The sequence below is a fragment of the Melitaea cinxia genome, chromosome 13 (genome assembly GCF_905220565.1).
Source record: "Melitaea cinxia chromosome 13, ilMelCinx1.1, whole genome shotgun sequence".
NCBI lineage: Eukaryota > Metazoa > Arthropoda > Insecta > Lepidoptera > Nymphalidae > Melitaea > Melitaea cinxia.
The window spans coordinates 14,952,875-14,973,497 of record NC_059406.1 but is presented as its reverse complement, the minus strand read 5'-3'; the positions used below and the strand labels follow the sequence as shown (position 1 = coordinate 14,973,497).

At 40.4% G+C, this 20,623-nt stretch overlaps 1 protein-coding gene across 1 annotated transcript; it reads left to right on the top strand.

Moving 5' to 3' along the window:
* Window positions 1–649: 649 nt before the first annotated feature.
* Window positions 650–19,809, top strand: LOC123658847 (3'-5' RNA helicase YTHDC2-like). The gene is made up of 12 exons (XM_045594140.1): window positions 650–893; window positions 1,340–1,566; window positions 8,067–8,168; window positions 8,813–8,959; window positions 9,857–10,004; window positions 10,932–11,079; window positions 11,998–12,173; window positions 13,226–13,338; window positions 14,505–14,646; window positions 15,600–17,857; window positions 18,410–18,537; window positions 19,435–19,809. Exons 1-12 carry the CDS (start codon window positions 680–682, stop codon window positions 19,703–19,705), a joined length of 4,074 nt encoding a protein of 1,357 aa, XP_045450096.1. The 5' UTR covers window positions 650–679; the 3' UTR covers window positions 19,706–19,809.
* The last annotated feature ends 814 nt before the right edge of the window (window positions 19,810–20,623 follow it).

The following is a 20,623-nucleotide window of genomic DNA, read 5'->3' as shown; positions in this document are numbered from 1 at the left end:
ATCAAAATCGGTTCATAAACGAAAAAGTTATCCCCGAACATAAATAAAAAAATATAAAATATATATCGAATCAGTCGAATTGAGTAACCTCCTCATTTTTCGAAGTCGGTTAAAAAATTACAAATTTGAATTCGGTTAATTTTTTTCTAAATTACTTTTCATGTATATATCGATTCGATTCGAAATCGATATATAGCCTGCAGCTTCCTTGCGTGCGACACAGCACGTCTCTAAAGAGAGTTTCAAAACCGTAGGCCAGCTGCGCCGTAGTCGTCCAGTCGTGACAATGACGTCATGGCGATAGAAAAGAGTGTTGTGCTTTACTACGATTATTTTTGTAATGTTTGTTTTTTATTTATGTTGTTGTAAGTATATATAACGAGTGCAAGATAACACAAGAAAAATATTAAAAAATAAACCTTCCTAGATTATATAAGTAGTCATTTATTGCATAAAAACCAGCAAAAACAAGTCACTGTGTGGTACTCGATAACGACTCTTGGCAGCACTATTTTTTTCGTAGGTATTTTTGTTTATTTTATGCCTTGGCGTACAGGGCACGGGAATGGTTTTGAGGCGTGGCGGTCAAAAGGTTAATAACTAGTAAACAAAATAAAATATACTAATAGTCACTAATGGTGATATTTTCTTTGTGTTCTATTAACCAGACTAGTATAAAATGAGTTCGAAGAAGGGTAAGCGTAATTTAGGTAATAAGCACTTTCCAATAGCTGAGTCTGTGAGTATTGCTCTAAAGATACAGCTGGATAAATTCTTAAGTGATGAAAATGAAACGGAACTTAAATTTCCAACGTTTCTGTCGGCTCAAGAACGCGGGTTTATTCACGAAACTGTCGCCAAATTGGGTCTGAAGTCCAAATCGCGCGGGAAAGGTAAAAATTTAAATTTTATATTATTTTACCTAATTTTACACCATAATTATGAAACTAGAGCTTCTTCGTTGTCGTCTATCCTTAAATCAGTCGAAATAAGTATTAAAATAATGTTTTGTAATCTTGAAATAAAATATTTCTATCATACTTGAATTATAATCAAAGTATAATTTTCATATGTATATTTAACAAATGAGTTCACGCTATTTTTGGCGTAAACTCATGGAGGCCTATGTCCAGCAGTGGACTGTGATAGGCTGTAATGATAATAATATAATTTTCATACTGTCTAAATTTAGGTTTATCCTATTAGTGTTGTCATGAGTAACTTAATTTCTTCTTAATAAGGTAAGAATATTTGCACAATATATGAAATACTAAGTAATATATCGAATAATTCCTTAACTCTTAAACTTTCAATTCATTAATATCAAATTATATTTTAGGAGTAAACCGATACTTGACAATATACAAGAGAGTTGGTTCGACCATTATACAGAATGATGCTAAGCTCATACTGGACTCAAACATGCGTTGTAGTATCACAGAATTATTTAATGCATTTCCAATTACGAGCAAAGAAAAGGATGACTTAAGCTGCTGCCCTGAAAAGGAGCGTAGTCCGCAATTAGCGAATAAAACTCTAGGGCAGCTTAATAATGGCGTGGCACAGGTAAAAAAGTGTGTGTCAGATACCATACGCGACTGGAGTTTACTCCTTAGGTATAATTACTGTGACATTGAAATATAGACAATAACATTGAAATATTTTAATTTGCCATATTTTACTTATACCTCGAAAATAACTTTTGTCGGTGTGCATAAGTATTGGGCCACTGTAATTCACATGTTCGCTACACTTCTTTGGATGAAATTTTGGACATTTTCTTTCTTGTTTCGAATTCGCATTCCATGGATTCACCATAAGGGTGCCGGGTCCAACGTGTGGCAGGGGGAGAAGCTCGGAGCAGTTCCCAAGACGTGACCTAGGTGTAGGTTTAAGAAGGCCCCCTTTGAGATGTGCATCAACGCTCACTTTCACTGCTCGAGTTTTCCGCCTTGTCTAGCCAAATTTGGTCGGAACCTGTTAGTGGAGCCTTAGACAGTTGTTCTAAAATAGAACTTACTGCAGGTCTCGACAGGCCAAGGTCTTTCAGAAGATTATAAAGAAATTTTGCTGGTATACCTCTCGCTCCTAATTCTACCACGTATAAATTAACCACATAGTCATTTTAGTTCATTTGTTAGACCGTAATATTTAATTTTATTGTATGGTCCTAAGGAACATCCTCTGGGATTTTATAGTGCTTGTCATACGTGTCCATTAAAATACTCCAATCAGGTGCTGTACCCATGATTGAGAAAGGCTTGCTTTTAGAGTTATCAGTTAAGCCATCCGTTAAGTTAATTTGTTGTTTATTTCTGCCAAATCAAAAAATCTTATTTCTGCCAAAGTGCCGAAACACGAACATTCATGTCCATGAAACAGTGCCTAATCTATCTTCAGTAATATTATAAATGCGACCGCAATTCTGTCTTGAGTTTTTTTTTTAAACAAAACAAAGGTGTCTTGGTAAAGATGTTCAATTGAAATTCGAATATAAGACGACAGACTTTTCGCCTCCGACGAAGGTTAAATACAAGACACGAGCTTGTTTGGGATCAGTTTTTTTGCTGCAAAATTCAATCACAAAGTAATTTTTTTATTGGAAATACTAGAATATGGTCTAGCAGAATATTCTTATACATCTTAACGTCTATATTGCCAATAACTTCTAAAAGAGGTTCAACTCTGACTGCAGAAAACGCTCCCTAAGCTTTGTTATTTGAGCCAATGAGCTTAATAGTAGAAGTTTAATTCCTTATGTTGTGCCTCGGAGGAGGCACCTCGGAGGAACCTCAGGAGGAACCTCGGAGTGCACCAAGCGTGACCGAAACACCCCGGCTACATGTGCATTATGCCATGGACCCCATCCCGCAAACTATAAAGGGTGTGAGGTATACAGGGAAATCCTCGCAAGAAGAACAGCAAAATCGCGCCCTTCAAAGAGAAATGCCGCTCAAATACCAACGGATTCCGATTTTCCTACTCTTGGAACTGACAAACCAACGTCGTCATCAAATTTCAACACTGATAAAGAGGGAAATAATAAATCAGACACCGTAAAATTCAGCAGATCAAGATGGCCAACTACAAAAGAAACCTCTAGAAAAGAAGTTCCTCTAGCAGAGCTCCAAGAGAATAGTGCACTAGAAAAACTGCTCATAAAACAAAACGAAAAGTTCGAGCTAATCCTACAACACATGAGTACACTTATGCAACTCATAACATCACTGCTTGATAAAATTAAATAATGGCAGTATTTCGTATGGCCACTTGGAACCCGAATGGTCTGGCTCCGAACAAAGATGACGTAGGTCTCTTATTAAAGGAACATAAACTCGATGTTATGCTCATCTCAGAAGCTCACTGCACCGCTTCATCCAGTGTAAAGTTTCGAGGATACAGGACATATATGACAAACCATCCGGACGGAAAAGGACATGCCGGCACAGCAATCATAGTACGCGATACTATCAAACACGATATCTTACCGGAGTTTAAGACCGAGTATATTCAAGCAACTACAATTGCGGTTAGGGATAGTTGTGGGTACTTCAACATTTCGGCTGTGTACTGTCCGCCCAAACACATTATATCGGAAAATATGTTTAGCAATTACTTTAAAACTTTGGGGGGCAGATTTATATCTGGCGGTGACTGGAATGCAAAACACACATCTTGGGGCTCCAGGTTAACCACAACTAGGGGCAGGCAGTTGCAGGCTAGTGTGACAGCAATGAACCTGCGCACGATATCGGCGGGCGAACCCACATATTGGCCTGCAGATACGAACAAGATTCCCGACCTCTTGGACTTTTTCATCTCTAAGGGTTTATCTAGTTCGTATCTCCGAGCCGAGTCCTGCCTGGATGGCTCCTCAGACCACACACCCGTATTGCTTAGTGTTAGCGCTATGGTAATTGAAGCTGAAAGACCACCTACACTATGTAATAATCACACCGATTGGGAGTCATTCCGTGAATACCTAGAGGATAATATAAATTTGAAAATAGCTCTTAAGTGTCCCGAAGATATTGAAGAGGCAACAAAAAATATAACTACGCTCATACAAGACGCTTGCTGGAAAACTACGCCATCACTAATACATAAACACGGTACTATTACAAATTGGCCACTAGATATTAGAAACCGAATTCTTGAAAAACGGCGACTTCGACGTGTTTGGCAAGTTAGTAGAAATGCGGAAGATAAACGAGCACTTAGTAAAGCTATACGAGAGCTAAGGATATTCCTCAATGAATGGCGCGATACTACACTCGAAGCTAAACTAGCGTTTCTCACGCCTACAGCATCCAGTAACTATTCCTTATGGAAATTCACAAAGTTCTACAACAAACCTCAGGTAGCCAAACCACCCATAAGGAAGAGCAATGATAGCTGGGCTAAAACCGCTCAGGAAAAGGCTAAGGTGTTTGCCAATCATCTAGCTGCTGTTTTCTCACCCAACGAAACAGTCGATCTGGACTCACAAAGAGATGTGAAACGCTTTTTGAATCAGCCGTATCAGATGGCATTACCACCGCATCCAGTAAAGGTAATTGAAGTGTGGCGAACGATAAATGGCCTCAAAGACCGAAAGGCTCCAGGATACGACCTGATAACAAAAGAAATACTACAACAGCTACCGAAAAAGGCAGTAGTTTATTTGACCATCTTATATAACGGAATTTTGAGAGTGCAATACTTCCCTGCCCTGTGGAAAGTCTCAAAAATAAAAATGATCCACAAAGTTAGTAAACCACCAAATGAAGTCGAATCCTATCGTCCGATCAGTCTCCTACCAATTCTGTCCAAGGTCTTCGAAAAAATGGTATTGCAAAGACTACTGCCTCTACTTACCGAAGATAAAATACTACCTGACCATCAATTTGGGTTTCGACAATCCCACTCAACAGTCGAACAAGTCCATAGGGTGACCTATACAATTAGAGAATCCCTAGAAAATAAAGAGTATTGTTCTTCGGCATTTCTTGATATACAGCAGGCATTCGACAAAGTATGGCATGAAGGACTTCTTTATAAGATCAAGAAATATCTTCCGCATAGCTACTGCATCTTGATGCAATCATATATATCGGACAGGATTTTCCAAGTTCAGGAATCAGGAGAAACGTCAGACTTCCGTGATATCAAAGCGGGTGTCCCGCAGGGATCAGTGTTGGGCCCAGTGTTGTACACAATCTTTACGGCAGATCTGCCAGTAGTAACGGGAGTCACCACAGCTACCTTCGCTGATGATACTGCACTATTAGCTAGCAGTAAAGATCCGGCTATTGCATCTCACACGCTTCAGAAAGGGCTAGACGAAATAAATAAGTGGCTGAATAAATGGAAAATTAAAGCAAGTGCATCCAAATCAACTCACATAACGTTCACTCTGAAAAAAGGAGATTGTCCTCCAGTACACCTTGGAGGTAACATACTTCCCCAGTCGGACAGAGTTAAATACCTTGGCCTCCATTTGGACCGCAGACTAACCTGGAAATATCATGTTAAATCCAAAAGAGATGAGTTGAACATAAAATATAAAACAATGCTCTGGCTGCTAGGACGAAACAGCAAATTGTCAACGGACAATAAACTCTTAATATACAAAATGCTCCTGAAACCAGTGTGGACGTATGGGATACAGCTCTGGGGAAGTGCCAGTAACTCAAATATTGCTATGATACAAAGATCACAAAATATCATCTTGCGCACCATTTCCAATGTTCCTTGGTTCATCACAAACCGTGAAATCCATGCCACATTGCAAATGAACACAGTGAAGGAGGAAATTAGAACTGCCTCAAAAATATACCAACAACGGCTTGCACTACACCCTAATCAATTGGCAACCCAGCTGCAAAGCCAAAAACATCTTAGGCGCCTAAAGCGGCATGATGTACTACAGCTGCACGAGAGGGTTTAGCACCCTCATAATCCGAGAAGTGCTCTCGATGGAGGGCTCACTCATCACGCCAAATATCGCACCAGCTATCCGCTTATAGTCCAAGGACTGATTGCAGATGAAAACAGAACAAAAAAAAAAAAAAATGTGCCTGATACTTGAATGCTGTCTTATACACTTCGGACTATCACTTTCAAACAGCTAACGCTTGAATTTATCAGTAAATAGAACTTTGCAAAAATCTGATGCTGTCCAATGCTGATATTCTTTCGCTTTATATGAGCCATCTTAATTTTTTTTTCTGATTAATAGCTACTTGTCATCAATAAGTCCAATTAGTTCCACTGCCTTTGGATGCAGCAACACTGTGCTCCTACTAATTTCTGCTAAATTTTCTCTTCCTTGTAAAATGTCGGGTGTGATATTATGGGTATCTACAATTAACTTTCTTTTTATAATTTAACTAGCTGACCCGGCGAACTTCGTATCGCCTAACACAAACTTTATCGTATGGTATTATCACAAATATTTTGTATGGGAGTATAGAAAAGTGTTGTTTTTAGACTTTTTCAGGAAATTTAATTTTTTTTTTTTTAGAATTTTTCTCTCCGTAAGAACCGTCCTCGTACTTCAAGGAATATTTTAAAAAAAGAATTAGCGAAATCGGTCGGCTTAGCAACACATTCAGCGACTCATTTTTATATTATAGATTTATACAGTTCAAAATTGCCTTTCGTTTAAAAATTATACGATTGCAATACTATTCATTAACGATATTGTCAACTTTTTTTCTCAAGAAAGTTTAAGCTCGTTTTTCCGAACGTGAATGTTCGTTTATATTAGCATTGATAGAAATAAGAGTAAATAATGAGACATTTGAGGAAATGTGAAAAAAATTCATCGTAAAGGTGCAGCGAACGCGTGAAATGTAGTGGCCCAATACTTTTGCATACCGCAGAAAGTTATTTCCCGAGATATAAGTAAAATACGGCAAACGAAAATATTTTAAACGATGTTATTGTCTATATTTCATGCTACGTATATTTCATTTTTGGCTGTGTTGTTACGGCAGTACAGAATATAGCCACCCCCTCTCTTCCCTTGGGTGTCGTAAGAGGCGACTAAGGGATACCACAGTCCCATTATCATCTTTGAACTTAAAAAATCGACCGATGGCGAAATAACCATCCAACTGCTGGCTTTGAAATACACAGCCGAAGACCGAAGCCGAAAACCCGCCTGCCTAGCGTGCTGACTATAGGCGACACACATGAGTTCACACCATTTTTTTCCGCGAACTTGTGGAGGCCTATGTCCAGCAGTGGACTACGATAGGCTGAAGTGTCTATATTTTAGCCATCTCAAATGACTTAAACAAAGAACGGGGGTAAAAATAAAATATTTAATGTTTGATTGACTGATTCAGCCTGAAACATCCCACTGCTGGGCATAGAGGCCTCTTCCTCCATTTAGGAGGAGGATTGGAGCTTAATCCACCACGCTGCTCCTGCTGCTGTGGGTTGGTGGATATATTCCCTACTATGAGTAATGATCGCTATTAGGTGTTTATGATAACAACTGGGACCGACGGCTTAACGTGGCTCGAGGCATGGTGGGGAGACCCATAAAGACAGACGTCCTAACCGGAAAGAAATATTCGTACAGTTACAAATATCCATCCCGAGCGGGAATCGAACCCACAAACCGTCGTTGTTTTAGGCGACTACTCGCATCAGAGCGGTTGTTATTTAATGAATTGCATTGAAAAAACGGGGTAGCCCAAAACTTTTGCACACCACTTTATATGAACATGGTTGATAGTTATATAGTTACTTGATGTGCCTGCGGCTTTACCCGCGTTAATTTGAGGAAAAAATGTGCTAAAATATTATAAAGTCTGTAGGGTTCCTCGGTAAATGGACTGTCCAACAATAAAAGAATTTTTCATTTTCAAATCAGTTGTTTCTTTATAATATTAGTATATATTCTTTAGTAGTTAGTAATGATTAGTACTAGTGTACTAGTTATTTAGGTTTTATTTCAGTAACACTTGGATCTCTTGTTATCCAATTGTTAAACACATTTATTATTTTTTATCTTATTTTAATAATTAAAGTTAATAAATACAGAATTTAATGTTGTTTTCCATTTGTTTCAGGTTCCTAACACGACATATAATCCTGACTTGCTCAAGTTCAGGGAAAAGTTACCAGTTTATGAGCAACGGCAAGATTTAATAAATGCCATAACACACAATCAGGTGAATTTAAAATAAAATTTAATAAGCATTAAAGTTTATGATAATTTTAGCGGTTACAAACTTTCTTTATAATTTCATTTATTTTAAATTGAATTCCTAGTTATATTTTTTTAATATAAATGCAAAGGCCTCTTTCCCCTTGTAGGAGAAGGATCGGAGCTTAATTGGGACCAATGCGGGTTGGCAGATATTCATGTTTCATTCAATGAAATTTGACATGATTTGCATCCATAATGCCCCCTTCCTCTTCCCGTGGGTGTCGTAAGAGGCGACTAAAGGATAACAAAGTTCCACTTACCACCTTGGAACTTAAAAGCCGACCGCCGGCAGGATAACCACTTAACTGCTGGCTTTGAAATACACAGGCCGAAGATGGGCAGCAGCGTCTTCGGTGCGACAAAGCCAGCCCTGCAGTCACCAACCCGCCTGTCCAGTGTGGTGATTATGGGCAACATACATGAGTTCACGCCATTTTTGGCACGAACTTGTGGAGGCCTTTGTCCAGCAGTGGACTGCAATAGGCTGAATAGTGTGTTTGTGTGTGTGTGTGTGTGTGCGTAAATAATGTGAACTAGGATAAAAATGTATATAGTATATAAAATAGGGAATTAAATTATATATGGCTTTTTTATATATATTTGCAGGTGATAATAGTGGCAGGTGCAACAGGGTGCGGTAAAACGACCCAGTTGCCTCAGCTCATACTAGACTATTGCCAGGAGAACAAGCAACCTGCTCGGATATACTGCACCCAGCCCCGGAGGATCTCAGCCGTTTCTGTTGCTGAAAGGGTAAGAGAGATACAAGATTTAGATTGAAACGTCCCACAGCTGGGCATAGGCTTTTTCCCCATGTAGGAGAAGGATCAGAGCTTAATCCACCACGCTACTCCAATGCGGGTTGGCTGCAGGAAATGGGTCGGAGCTTAATACACCTCTGCTCACTACGTATTGATGGATATATTCCCTGGCTAGACTTTAGATTAAGAGCCGTCATTTTGAAGTACGATAGGTTAGGGTTATTTTTTTTTTTGTTGTAACGAAATTATGTCGATAAACAATCTTATTTTGAAGTTTTTTTTTTTTTTTTTTTGTAACGAAATTATGTCGATAAACGGTCTAATTTTGAAGTTAGATAATCGACGGCTCTTAATGGACTTACCATATTCCCTACTTTGGGTAACATTTTAACGTGGTGCCCGAGGTACGGTGGAGAGTTCCACAAGGACAGAAATGTTTGTGTAAATACAAATATCCATCCCGATTTATAGATATATAAGGATAAAGCTTAACCAGCGTATTTCATACTACCAATTTCTTTTTTAGTATCACATATATTTTAAATTTTATTACATACAATCCTGTGCTTAAAGTAAGTTGCGCAAAAAAAAGTTATCGTATTTGATGCTGTCTTTTGGAAGCTATGTGTGTTCGTATTGTGCATTTCGGCGAAATATTTATATTTATTTAAGGGATAAGATATAAAAGGTTGCCAAACAAGCAGATAGCACCACTGATGTTAAACGGGTACTACTGCCCAATCCCATGAAATATTAGGGAAATTATGGGCTTACATATTTTTCGGGGGGGTTAAAATGGGGCAGAAAGTTTGTACAGGAAATTGTTCACTTTATGGTGTTAGCCTTCTGTTTAGTTGATAAATGCTCATTGCATAAATTTTATTTTCAGGTAGCTTATGAAAGAATGGAAAAAATAGGTCAATCTGTCGGCTATCAAATCAGATTGGAATCACGAGTGAGTCCCCGCACCGTACTCACTTACTGCACAAATGGTGTGTTGCTTAGAACTCTTATGGGCGGAGATACTGCACTCACTGGTAAGCATTGGTTGAAATCATTTAGTGCTTTGTGTTTCAAAGAAATATGGTCTAATTTTAACAGGTAGATTTTTTTTAATTTAGGGTGATGTGAAAGACTTATGTAACATATATATCTATATAATTCTTCTGTACGTGTGGTTGTCACCTAAATGATCCTAAATGGTTGGACCGTTTTGGTTAATATTTCGTGTGTACATTTTAGTGAGCTGACGACGTGGTTTTTCCCGACAGACGCGAGACTCTTTCTAGGTACAGGTCTAAAGGATGACCTCCTTAGCCGAGCTTCCTTGACCGGGGCGCGTTGCCTCCAGGGTCACATTTTCTTCCCAATGGGCTAGGGTACTATGACCTTAGGTTTCTCTGGTTTGGCTGTTGTCATCATTTCGCTAGGTTTTTCCTTTTACGACGGCGTCATCGGGACGTACCCGATAGATTAGTCGTCGGTTCTGACCTAACTTGGAGGTCCTACAATCAAGCGCAGGCATCGGTTCTGCTGGACTTGCAATCTTCTGGCCTGGTACTCTGAGCAGTGCGCGTACCAGGCTAGGGCTGCATACGACAAGCGTGAGCGGACGAACACCTTCACTTTGGTTCTGAGGGCACCGTAGACCTTCAGTTTGGTTTTGAGGGCAGTCTCGACGTAAACACGGAGTAGAGCTACGTCTGGGGCCCCGCTTTGTGATTCGCCGTTTGATTCACGTTTAGAACCATGCGCAGTCTCCGGTTGAAGTGGCACCCCAGATACCTCACTGAGGTCTTACATTCTACGTCCTGACGTCATAAAAAATTAAATAGAAATAAATGAATAACAATAAAACTTAATACGGTGAAAACAAAATTGTATTTTACTGACATACCATCTTACATGATCAAGGAGGACTCACTTCGAGTAGCCCGTGACCATATCACCCCCCCCCCCTACAGGTGTGACCCACGTGCTGGTGGATGAGGTTCACGAGCGAGACAAGTTCAGCGATTTCCTACTGGTGGCGCTGAGGGACGCCCTGGCGCGCCTCAAGGACCTCAAGGTGTTGCTCATGTCCGCTACCATGGACACGCAGATCTTCTCCAGGTGAGCTAAATGATAAGTGAAAATTACGGCGTAGTGTTAACTTAACGAAGTAATGTTGTTCGAGACCAATGTACATTAAATACGTTCATGTACTAGTACAATATATGTTTTTCACATGATTAGAACACCCCTTTAATATTATTTCTATTCCAGTCAAAAACAACCTGCAACCTTTTTGTCTAGACATTTTTGTTATAGTCCTTAATATCAGAATAAAATTAGATTATACTTTATACATGTATTTAAAGATAATATTCTAAAAATTTTAAGATTCTAACTAGTACTAAAAATTGACGTGTTTTTGGCTGGCCAGGGGGTAAGTCTTATAACTCACCACGTATCACCAAGGTGAAGGGAACCACGTGATTAATGGACGGCCGAACGTAATGTAACGTGAGGAGTACTGGTGTCGCTGTGGGACTGTACTGTGTTGAAGTACTGCCTTTTAATCATGGTGGTTCGTGAGCTTCATGGGAAGTTAACTGGTACAGAAGAGTAGTACTGCCATTTATTGAGCTTTGTCATAAGTAAGCTGATAGGGAATTAGCACCAATCAATCCAGTATTGGGATTAATTTTTTCAACATTTAGAAAATATTTATGCTTAAGGTATATTATTAATAGAAGATGTCTTTGGACCAAGAGAAACAAGAGGTGTAGGTCATTATATGTCTTGAGGTTTCCATCACCCAATGCTTTGGCAATATGAAGGACCACAAACATTCTACTCACTTTAAAGGATTATAATATAACATTTGACTCACTGTAAAGGATATTAAGAGTGAGTGGAGTACAGTGAGTAGAATGTTATATTATGATATCTTTGATTTTTATGTTCATTGATCAAAAACCAAAGGGACAGTGTCGCAATGCAAATCTAAAGTAACTCATACCCCAACAAGTGTATTCTTTAAACCAGATACTTCAACAACTGCCCTGTAATAACCATCCCCGGACGTCTGCATGAGGTCCAGCGGTACTACCTCGAAGATATCCTCAAGATAACCAAATACAGCACCAAGAGGATGTTGCAAGTGGAACGGGAGCTGAAGGCCAAGCTCAAAAGCGGACAGAGCTACTGGTCTCATCTTGAGGGTGAGGAAAAGTTATTGATATCTTTGTCTATTTAGAAAAGTGGTTTTTACCAGTGGTCCTTGAATGCATCTGAAATGTTCCGTGAAAGCGGGACTTGTTTTGTTTCTTGGTTTTGTTTACTTATTTTTTATGGTAAAGTTCTTATCTCAATAGCAGAAGCAGATATCATCACTTCGGATCGTACACCAACAAAATTCTTTATAGCTACACTAAAGAACCAAGACCTCCAGATATTACCCCCATACAGTTAATCGTTTTTAGCAAAACAAACATTTTGTCACATGGTCTTTCATAACTAATAGGTTACGAACCTCTGATTTAGAACTTACCAAAGTGAGAAAAATTCCCCTGTATTATATTCGTATCTATTTTGAAAATAACAAAATATATATCTACAAAATCTAGTGGATTGGAGTAATCCGTACTTGGACTATTTGTACTAATACTATCTGAATGACTTACTTCAAGTGATCAATTTTAACACGACATTCTAATGAGGATTTAATTAACAAGGGTTGTTGCGAAACTAAATGAAAGCGATGACTCGCTATTTTATTAACGCCAATAGACTGTATTTTTGCATATTATTAATCCAAAAATTAAAGAGTAAAAAACTTCTTAAGCGTCCAGACGATCATAATTAACCATGATAAACAATTGAATTAAAGTTAGTTTTTTTTTATGTCACTAGGTCGGCAAACAAGCGTACGGCTCACCTGATGGTAAGCGATTACCGTAGCTTATAGACGCCTACAACACCAGAAGCATCGCAAGCGCGCTGCCGACCCAATTCCCCCCCCCCCCCCCAGAAGCTCTGGTCACCTTACTCACCAACAGGAACACAATACTGCTTGAAAACAGTATTATTTTGCTGTGATCTTCTGTAAGGTCGAGGTACTACCCCAGTCGGGCTGCTCCATATTTTGAGCAGGAAATTCCTGCTGTGCCCTACCTCAGTTAAAACTCTGAGTAAGATGGTTTTGCTTTCATGAGGAAAGAAAATTGGCTAGTTAAAAATATGAGATTCATTTTTGTAATTTCTCACTTGTTAGGGCAAAAGCAAAACTTGGAAGAAGTTAATAAGGATGAAAAAGAGCAATTAGATCCGGCTCTACAAGCTGATATGGATGAGTTCTTGGATGAGTGCTTCAACGAGGGTAGTTTGGTAAGTTTTAAACATATGTGTGTGGTATACTGAAGAAAATGAAAGTTTTTTCTGTTGAACAAATTTTAAGGAAATCCCCCAACTGTTCCCACGAGCTCTGGCTACCTTACTCTCTATAAGAACACGACATTACTTGAGCAGTTATAATTGGCTCTGATCTTCTGTAAGGTAGAGGTACTTCCTCAGTCATCCAGATTATTGATAGGTACATGGCGCACTCTGTATTTTGCGTCGCGTTGATATTATTGATACGTAATGTTTGTATCCCTTGGACACATACGAAAATAAAAAAAAAGTGTGACAATTCACACACATCAAAAGGGAAATTTCTGAAAAGTTGCAGGAACGTAGGCCGTTGCGCTTTGTTCTCTCGACGACAATTACGGTTTCGTCAAAAAGGTCTTAAGCGTTCTGCAAAATGCGTCGCTAACGCTTTTCAGAAACTTTGAATCGACAAAAAAATGTGAAGTTACTCTTTAAAAAAACCTGTATTTTAATTTAAAAATAGGTGCATGAGATTTTTTTATTATCATTCCTGGTTGCATCTATCGTTTATACCTTTATACCGTTTACCCCTGTGTGTTATAAACCATTTTTTATTTCTTATGTACGAGGTCTGGTAAGCGATTACCGTAACTTATAGACGCCGGTAACACCCGAAGCATCGCAAGCGCGTTGACGACGCTATCTTATAGATAGACCAACAGGAACACAATACTGCTTGAAAATAGTATTATTTAGCTGTGGTGTTCTGTAAGATCGAGGTACTACCTCAGTCGGGTTGCTCCATATTTTGAGCAGGAAATTTCCTGTTCTGCTAGGGCAGAACAGGAAATTTCCTGCTCAAAATTAGCAGCAGGTGTTTAAGCATTAACTGGGGTAGGCCCCAGTTGATGCTTAAACACCTGCTGTTCCCTACCTTACTAAAAGTGTATTGTCCAGTAAAGTACCAACGACTCTTTCGTCCTGCTTTGACCGACCTTAATACGTACTAGTAAAAGTAGTAAAAACATGTTTGGACTCTCAGTCGATTGCTGTACATGCTCGTGTCGGGTGGCGTCCGCTTTTGACCTGTTTAATCCTGGGTGTTATCCACTTGCCGTTGCCTACCTCACTAAAAGTGTATCGTACAGCAAAGCACTAAGGCCTCGTCCGCCGCCCCCTAGGACTCGTTCAGCCAGTTGCTGTACATGTTCGTGTCGGAGGGCGTGCCGGCCTCGTGCGCGCACTCGCGCTGCGGCCGCGGGGCGCTCGCCGCCGCCGCCGCGCGCGGGCTTTCGGACGTCGCGCGGCAGCTGCTGCGGATCGGTACGTGCGCGCTCTAGACTCTACACTGTACACTCTACACTGTACACGTTACACTGTACTCTCTACACTGTACACTCTACACTACACTGTACACGCTACACTGTACACTACACTGTACACTCCACACTGTACACTCCACACTGTACACTCTACATTGTAACTCTACGCTGTTCACTACACTCTACATTCTACGCTGTACACTCTACACTACACTGTACATTCTACCATGTACACTCTATGCTGTACATTACACTGTACACTCAACGCTGTACACTCTACACTGTACACTCTACACTACACTGTACACTACATTGTACACTCTACGCGTTACACTGTACACGTTACACTGTACACTCTACACCGTACACTACACTGTACACGCTACACTGTACACTACACACTGTACACTCTACATTGTAACTCTACGCTGTTCACTACACTCTACTTTCTACGCTGTACACTCTACACTACACTGTACACTCTACCCTGTACACTCTACGCTATACACTACACTGTACACTCAACGCTGTACACTCTACACTGTACAATCTACACTACACTGTACACTCTACGCTGTACACTCTACACTGTACACTCTACGCTGTACACTACACTGTACACTCAACACTGTACACTACACTACACTGTACACTCAACGCTGTACACTACACTACACTGTACACACTACATTGTTCACTCTACCGCTGCGGCCGCGGAGCGCTCGCTGCCGCCGCCGTGCGAGAGCTCGCGGGCGTTGTGCAACAACTGTTGGTGCGTGTGCACTCTACACTACACTGTACATATCGGTTCCATACATTATCTCGCTGCATCTAAAGATCCTTATGTAAAAGTACCTTCGTTTGTCGTACTCGTGAAATGTACCATTTATGTCATAGACACAATCGTAAAATGAAGTGTTTTTACCATAATGATGATGATGAAATTTTTTTCAGGTGCCGACCCAAACTTGAAAGATAAAAGTGGAAAAACTCCATACGACTACGCAGTCGAAAATGGTCACACAGAATGCGCTAAACTTTTAGCGACATTTACGCACACGGAGGAAGCCAAGAATGGCCAAGAGGAGGACACTTCCGCAGACGACTTCCTCCTAGACGTTTATAATCACGCTTTTTCTGAAGAGTTAATTGACCACGACCTCATGCTAGCCCTCGTGAGACATATACATATAACCATGCCCAAAGGCAGCATCCTAATTTTCCTGCCGGGCTATGACGACATCGTAACTTTAAGAGATCTGATCCAGAGTTGTTCGGATATGAACGTAATGAAATACCAGATATTTACGCTACATAGCAACATGCAGACGTTGGACCAGAAGAAAGTGTTCAACCCCTTACCTAACGCGAGAAAAATTATTATATCGACGAACATCGCAGAGACATCTATAACGATCGATGACGTGGTGTACGTTGTGGACTCGTGCAAAGTTAAGGAGAAGTATTATGAGTCGAACGGTGGTGTGTGCTCACTTCAGTGTGTGTGGACGTCAAGGGCTTGCTGTCAGCAAAGGGCGGGCCGCGCCGGTAGGACCAAACCCGGACACTGCTTCCACATGTGTTCCAAGCGAAGATTCAAAACTCTACCTCTAACCTCCGTACCAGAAATATTGAGAGTTCCTCTACAAGAATTATGCCTTCACACTAAGCTGCTAGCACCAGGTAATACTCCCATAGCAGATTTTCTATCAAAAGCTCTGGAACCGCCCTCGTTCTTGGCGGTACGGAACGCGGTCACTTTACTCAAGACGATTGGGGCGTTAACACCCATGGAAGATTTGACAGAGATCGGTCAACATCTACTGGATCTCACCGTCGAACCAAAATTGGGAAAAATGTTGCTTTACGCGTGTGTCATGAAGTGCCTTGATCCGATTTTAACTATTGTATGCAGTTTAGCGAATAAAGAACCGTTCCAGATATCAATGAACCCGGAAAACAGGAAGAAGGGTGGAATGGCCAGGAAAGAGTTTGCCGCAGATAGCTACTCGGATCATATGGCCTTGCTTCGGGCCTTTCAAGCTTGGCAGACCGCCAGAGCGAACGGTACAGAGAAAGCATTTTGTGCGAAAAATTTAATCTGTGGTGCCACAATGGAAATGATTGTTGGCTATAGATCTCAATTATTGGCCCAACTTAGGGCTTTATGTCTCGTTAAAGCCAGAGGTTCCGGCGACATAAAGGACGTGAATTTGAACTCCGAAAAGTGGCACGTAGTTAAAGCCGTTTTAGTCAGTGGACTCTATCCTTCTATAGCGAGGGTAGACAGAGATTCGTGTACTCTAAGAACATCTAAAGAAGTAAAAGTTGCCTTCCATCCGAGCTCTACGCTACACCGTGGCGGCGGCGTCTCGGGGTCACAAAAATCGGTACAAAACTTGCCGACCGATTGGGTCGTATTTGAAGAAATATCGCGCGTGGGACGGTTCTGTTTCATCCGATGCAATACCCTAGTAACTCCACTAACGGTGGCTCTGTTCGGAGGACCTTTAAGACTTCCAGCGGGGGCTTTAACTCAGAGAGCTAACCCCCCAGGATTGTCGAGCGATTCGGACAGCGAAGCCGATGAAAATAACTCGTCACCAGACACGGCCGTCTTAACACTTGACGATTGGATGGCGTTTACCGCCGATGCGTCTGACGCTATAAGCGTTTACTATTTAAGACAAAAGCTCTGCGCCCTCGTTATTCGTCGGATGTCGAATCCAGCGAAATCGATGACTCCCCTCGACGAGCAGATATTGACCACAGTGGTACACATACTTGGTTCAGAAGAGAAAAACGTAGGTCTGAACCAACCAAGTGGTATCGGACAGAGGCCGAAACCCCTCACCCTCGACTCGCCCAACTGGCGAATGCGAGTAGATGAAGAGCAATATCGCCACGAAAACAATAAACACTACCCGCAGTACGGACAGACTGATTACGGGAATGGATACTACCAGAATAGCTACGGTTATAGAAACGGTCAGAGGCCGGGATGGCGGAGTCCACTGTCGCCGCTGGCCGGTGCGGTGGCCGGTCCGGCGGCCGGGCCGGGAGCCGGACCGGGTGTGGACCGGGCTATGGATGATGGTATTCGTTACTTCGTAGTAAAGGCGGATGACGTTCACGCCGTAGAGGCAGCGCAAGCCGGCGCTGGCTTCCCTTTCTCCCCCGCAACGGCCAAGAAGCTACAGAAGGCTAAACAGGTTTGTGAACGTATTTAGCAACTCATGCTTATAATATTAATTTTTTCTTTTTGATTTTCTTACATAAATTATTTTATTTTATACTCGGTCTGTCGTTAATAATGGATGATCCGGTAAGGTAAGGTAGTCCAAATGCCATTAACATTTCAAATATTTTTTTCCTTGTTTAAGAGTAAGATGCGACAAAAATTACACAAAAATACCAAATTTTGTTGAAATGGCACCCGATTGAATCGCCAAAGGAACAAAATTAAAAAAAAAATTAAGAGGACACCATTTTTACACTGTTGGTAAAAATGACATAAAACAATGATTTTATTGCAGCCTGGCATTTCTGGACTACCTCCACTTACCGGATCACCCATTATTAATGACAGGCCCTGTATGTATAGTATTATATGTGGCAAGCAATGGCAAGCATGGTATTTTTGGGTGTTAGTATAAATCCTTACCACATATCACCAGGGGGGGGGGAGTAGGGGGTTAAATATTGCTAAAAAACATCACATGATTAACGGACGACCCCTTTGAGTAAAGTTCCCTCTATCGCAGGAGGGTTACCGCGTGGTGGTGTTTTTCTCTGTGGCGAGTGCGTCTAAATTTGTGGGCGCTGCGGCTGTGGGAGACATGGCTTCGCTCGAGTGGATCAGTGGACAACACGCCCCCTACCACACAGTGAGGTTAGTACTGAGCCGTCGTTTACGAGGCGGCTCATGATCTGTAGACTGGTTCATGAGCGATAGATTGGCTGATGATCGATATACTGGCTCATGAGCGGATAGACTGGCTCATGAGCGATATACTGGCTCATTAGCGATAGATTGGCTCATGACTGTTAGACTGGAACTGATTGATAGACTGGCCATGATCGACAGACTGGCTCATGCTTAATAGACCGGCTTACAATTAACAGACTGTACAAGTTATATTGGCTCACAATTGTTATATTGGCTTATGATTGTTAGATTGGCTTGTAACTGATAGAGTGGCTCATGATTAATAAACTGATTCGCTTATTATAATTAGTTCATTATTATTTTAACATTATCTTGAAGTAGGTTATAAGTTTAATAAAATACGCGATGTAATACGCTATCTCGGTCTAGTTTAGCCAGTATATATTAGCTAGTGAACGTTTAAAAAGGTCTTTATTGAATCAAATTTATTTACATGAGAAATGTAATGTTAGCTAATATATATATATATATATATATATATATATATATATATATATATATATATATATATATATATATATATATATATATATATATAGACCGTTCCAGATAGATTTATTTTTTATTTTTTTCTGGGTTGGCCCTGTCCCCATAAGTACCTGCGGGGTTATTCATTAATTACCGGACACCCTGTATATATATGTAAATGAATGTTTGACGGTATGTCCTTTATAGAATCGTAAACTATGCTTTTGATCATGTTTAATCTTCAGTAAGGTGTTGTGCATGAGCCCACCAAGGTTTTTGAGCAAAAAATAATAATAACAATAAAAGCGTAGCAACGCGCTCAGGTTATTATAGCTAGTGTAAAATAAAATGAAAATTTTATCTCTATTTCAGGCACATAGTGAATTCGCTGACAGGTGGTAGCCGAGTGGCTGGTGCCCGCGATGGCACGGAGTTATGTGCCGGGGCGGGTCGGGCTCTAATAACAGCGCTGGCCCCACGTCGTCGCCATCCACACCAACAACACCAACAACACCAACAACACCCACAACACCAACAGCACTCCCAGCACTCCCAGCACTCCCAGCACTCCCAACACTCTCAACACTCTCAACACTCCCACCATCAACCGAGACCCATTCAAAAGCACTCCGGCGACCTGTAGTGTTACTGACGTCTATTAACTTATCACACACGCGCATATTTGTAACATAATCGTTTCGTCCCGTTTCTCTATGACTATTAAAAGTTTTTCTCTTGTTTACAGTATTTAATCCATTTTTTTCTTGCCATTTAATGTTTTTTATGATTTTTTTAAGTACAGTTCCTATATTCAATAACGATTCGTTTTGCTCAGGAACAGTTCAATTTCGAACGTTTTGTATACTTTATTTATTAAGGCAAAACGAATCGTTACCAATTCCTATGAAAAACGTGTCATTAACGATTCGTAGGGTAAACGAATCGTTGTTTGAATATAGGTACCGGACTTATGTGTTCCACGACTATTGACATTAGACCTCAATAATGACGTACGTAAGTAAAGGTACTTTGTAAAAAAAAAATCTATGTCGTCAAAGAGGTTATATGGAGTTGGTTGTAAGATCTAGTCGCAATTGAAAATAATGAGAAAGATGGAACGAAAATATATGTGGAGGTGCTCGCGATAGTCTTATGTAGGAATAGTGTCATTTGAAATAATTAGGGCAGCTTTTGCCTAAATTTTAAAAGGGAAATTTTTTTAATCCCTAACTTTGTGTAGTAAAAATACAAATTAATTGCAATTATTTCTACAAACATAAGTAGCTTTAAAAATGGCAGCCATACTGCTGGACTAATAGACTCTTTTTTGCAATAAAGTAGCCTAAATTTTCTATTGTACTCCAATGGTTTAGTGTGGGTTTGTCGGAGGGACCATAGCCCCGGGCGGCGATATGTAAAGGGTAAGGTAAATTGCGTCGGCAATGTAACATAGAAACTACAATTGAGAATCTCCTCCTTTTGCAGTCGCTTATTGAATATAATAAAAAATAATTTGGTAAAATAAATTAAATTGGTAGGGTTGGAAATTAACGGTTGGCCC

Excerpts from the sequence above, each read along its gene's own strand:
- LOC123658847 (XM_045594140.1), top strand. The coding sequence starts at position 680 with ATGAGTTCGAAGAAGGGTAAGCGTAATTTAGGTAATAAGCACTTTCCA. Across the intron at positions 894-1,339 it reads GTCCAAATCGCGCGGGAAAG|GAGTAAACCGATACTTGACA; the intron begins GTAAAAATTTAA and ends ATTATATTTTAG. Across the intron at positions 12,174-13,225 it reads CTACTGGTCTCATCTTGAGG|GGCAAAAGCAAAACTTGGAA; the intron begins GTGAGGAAAAGT and ends CTCACTTGTTAG.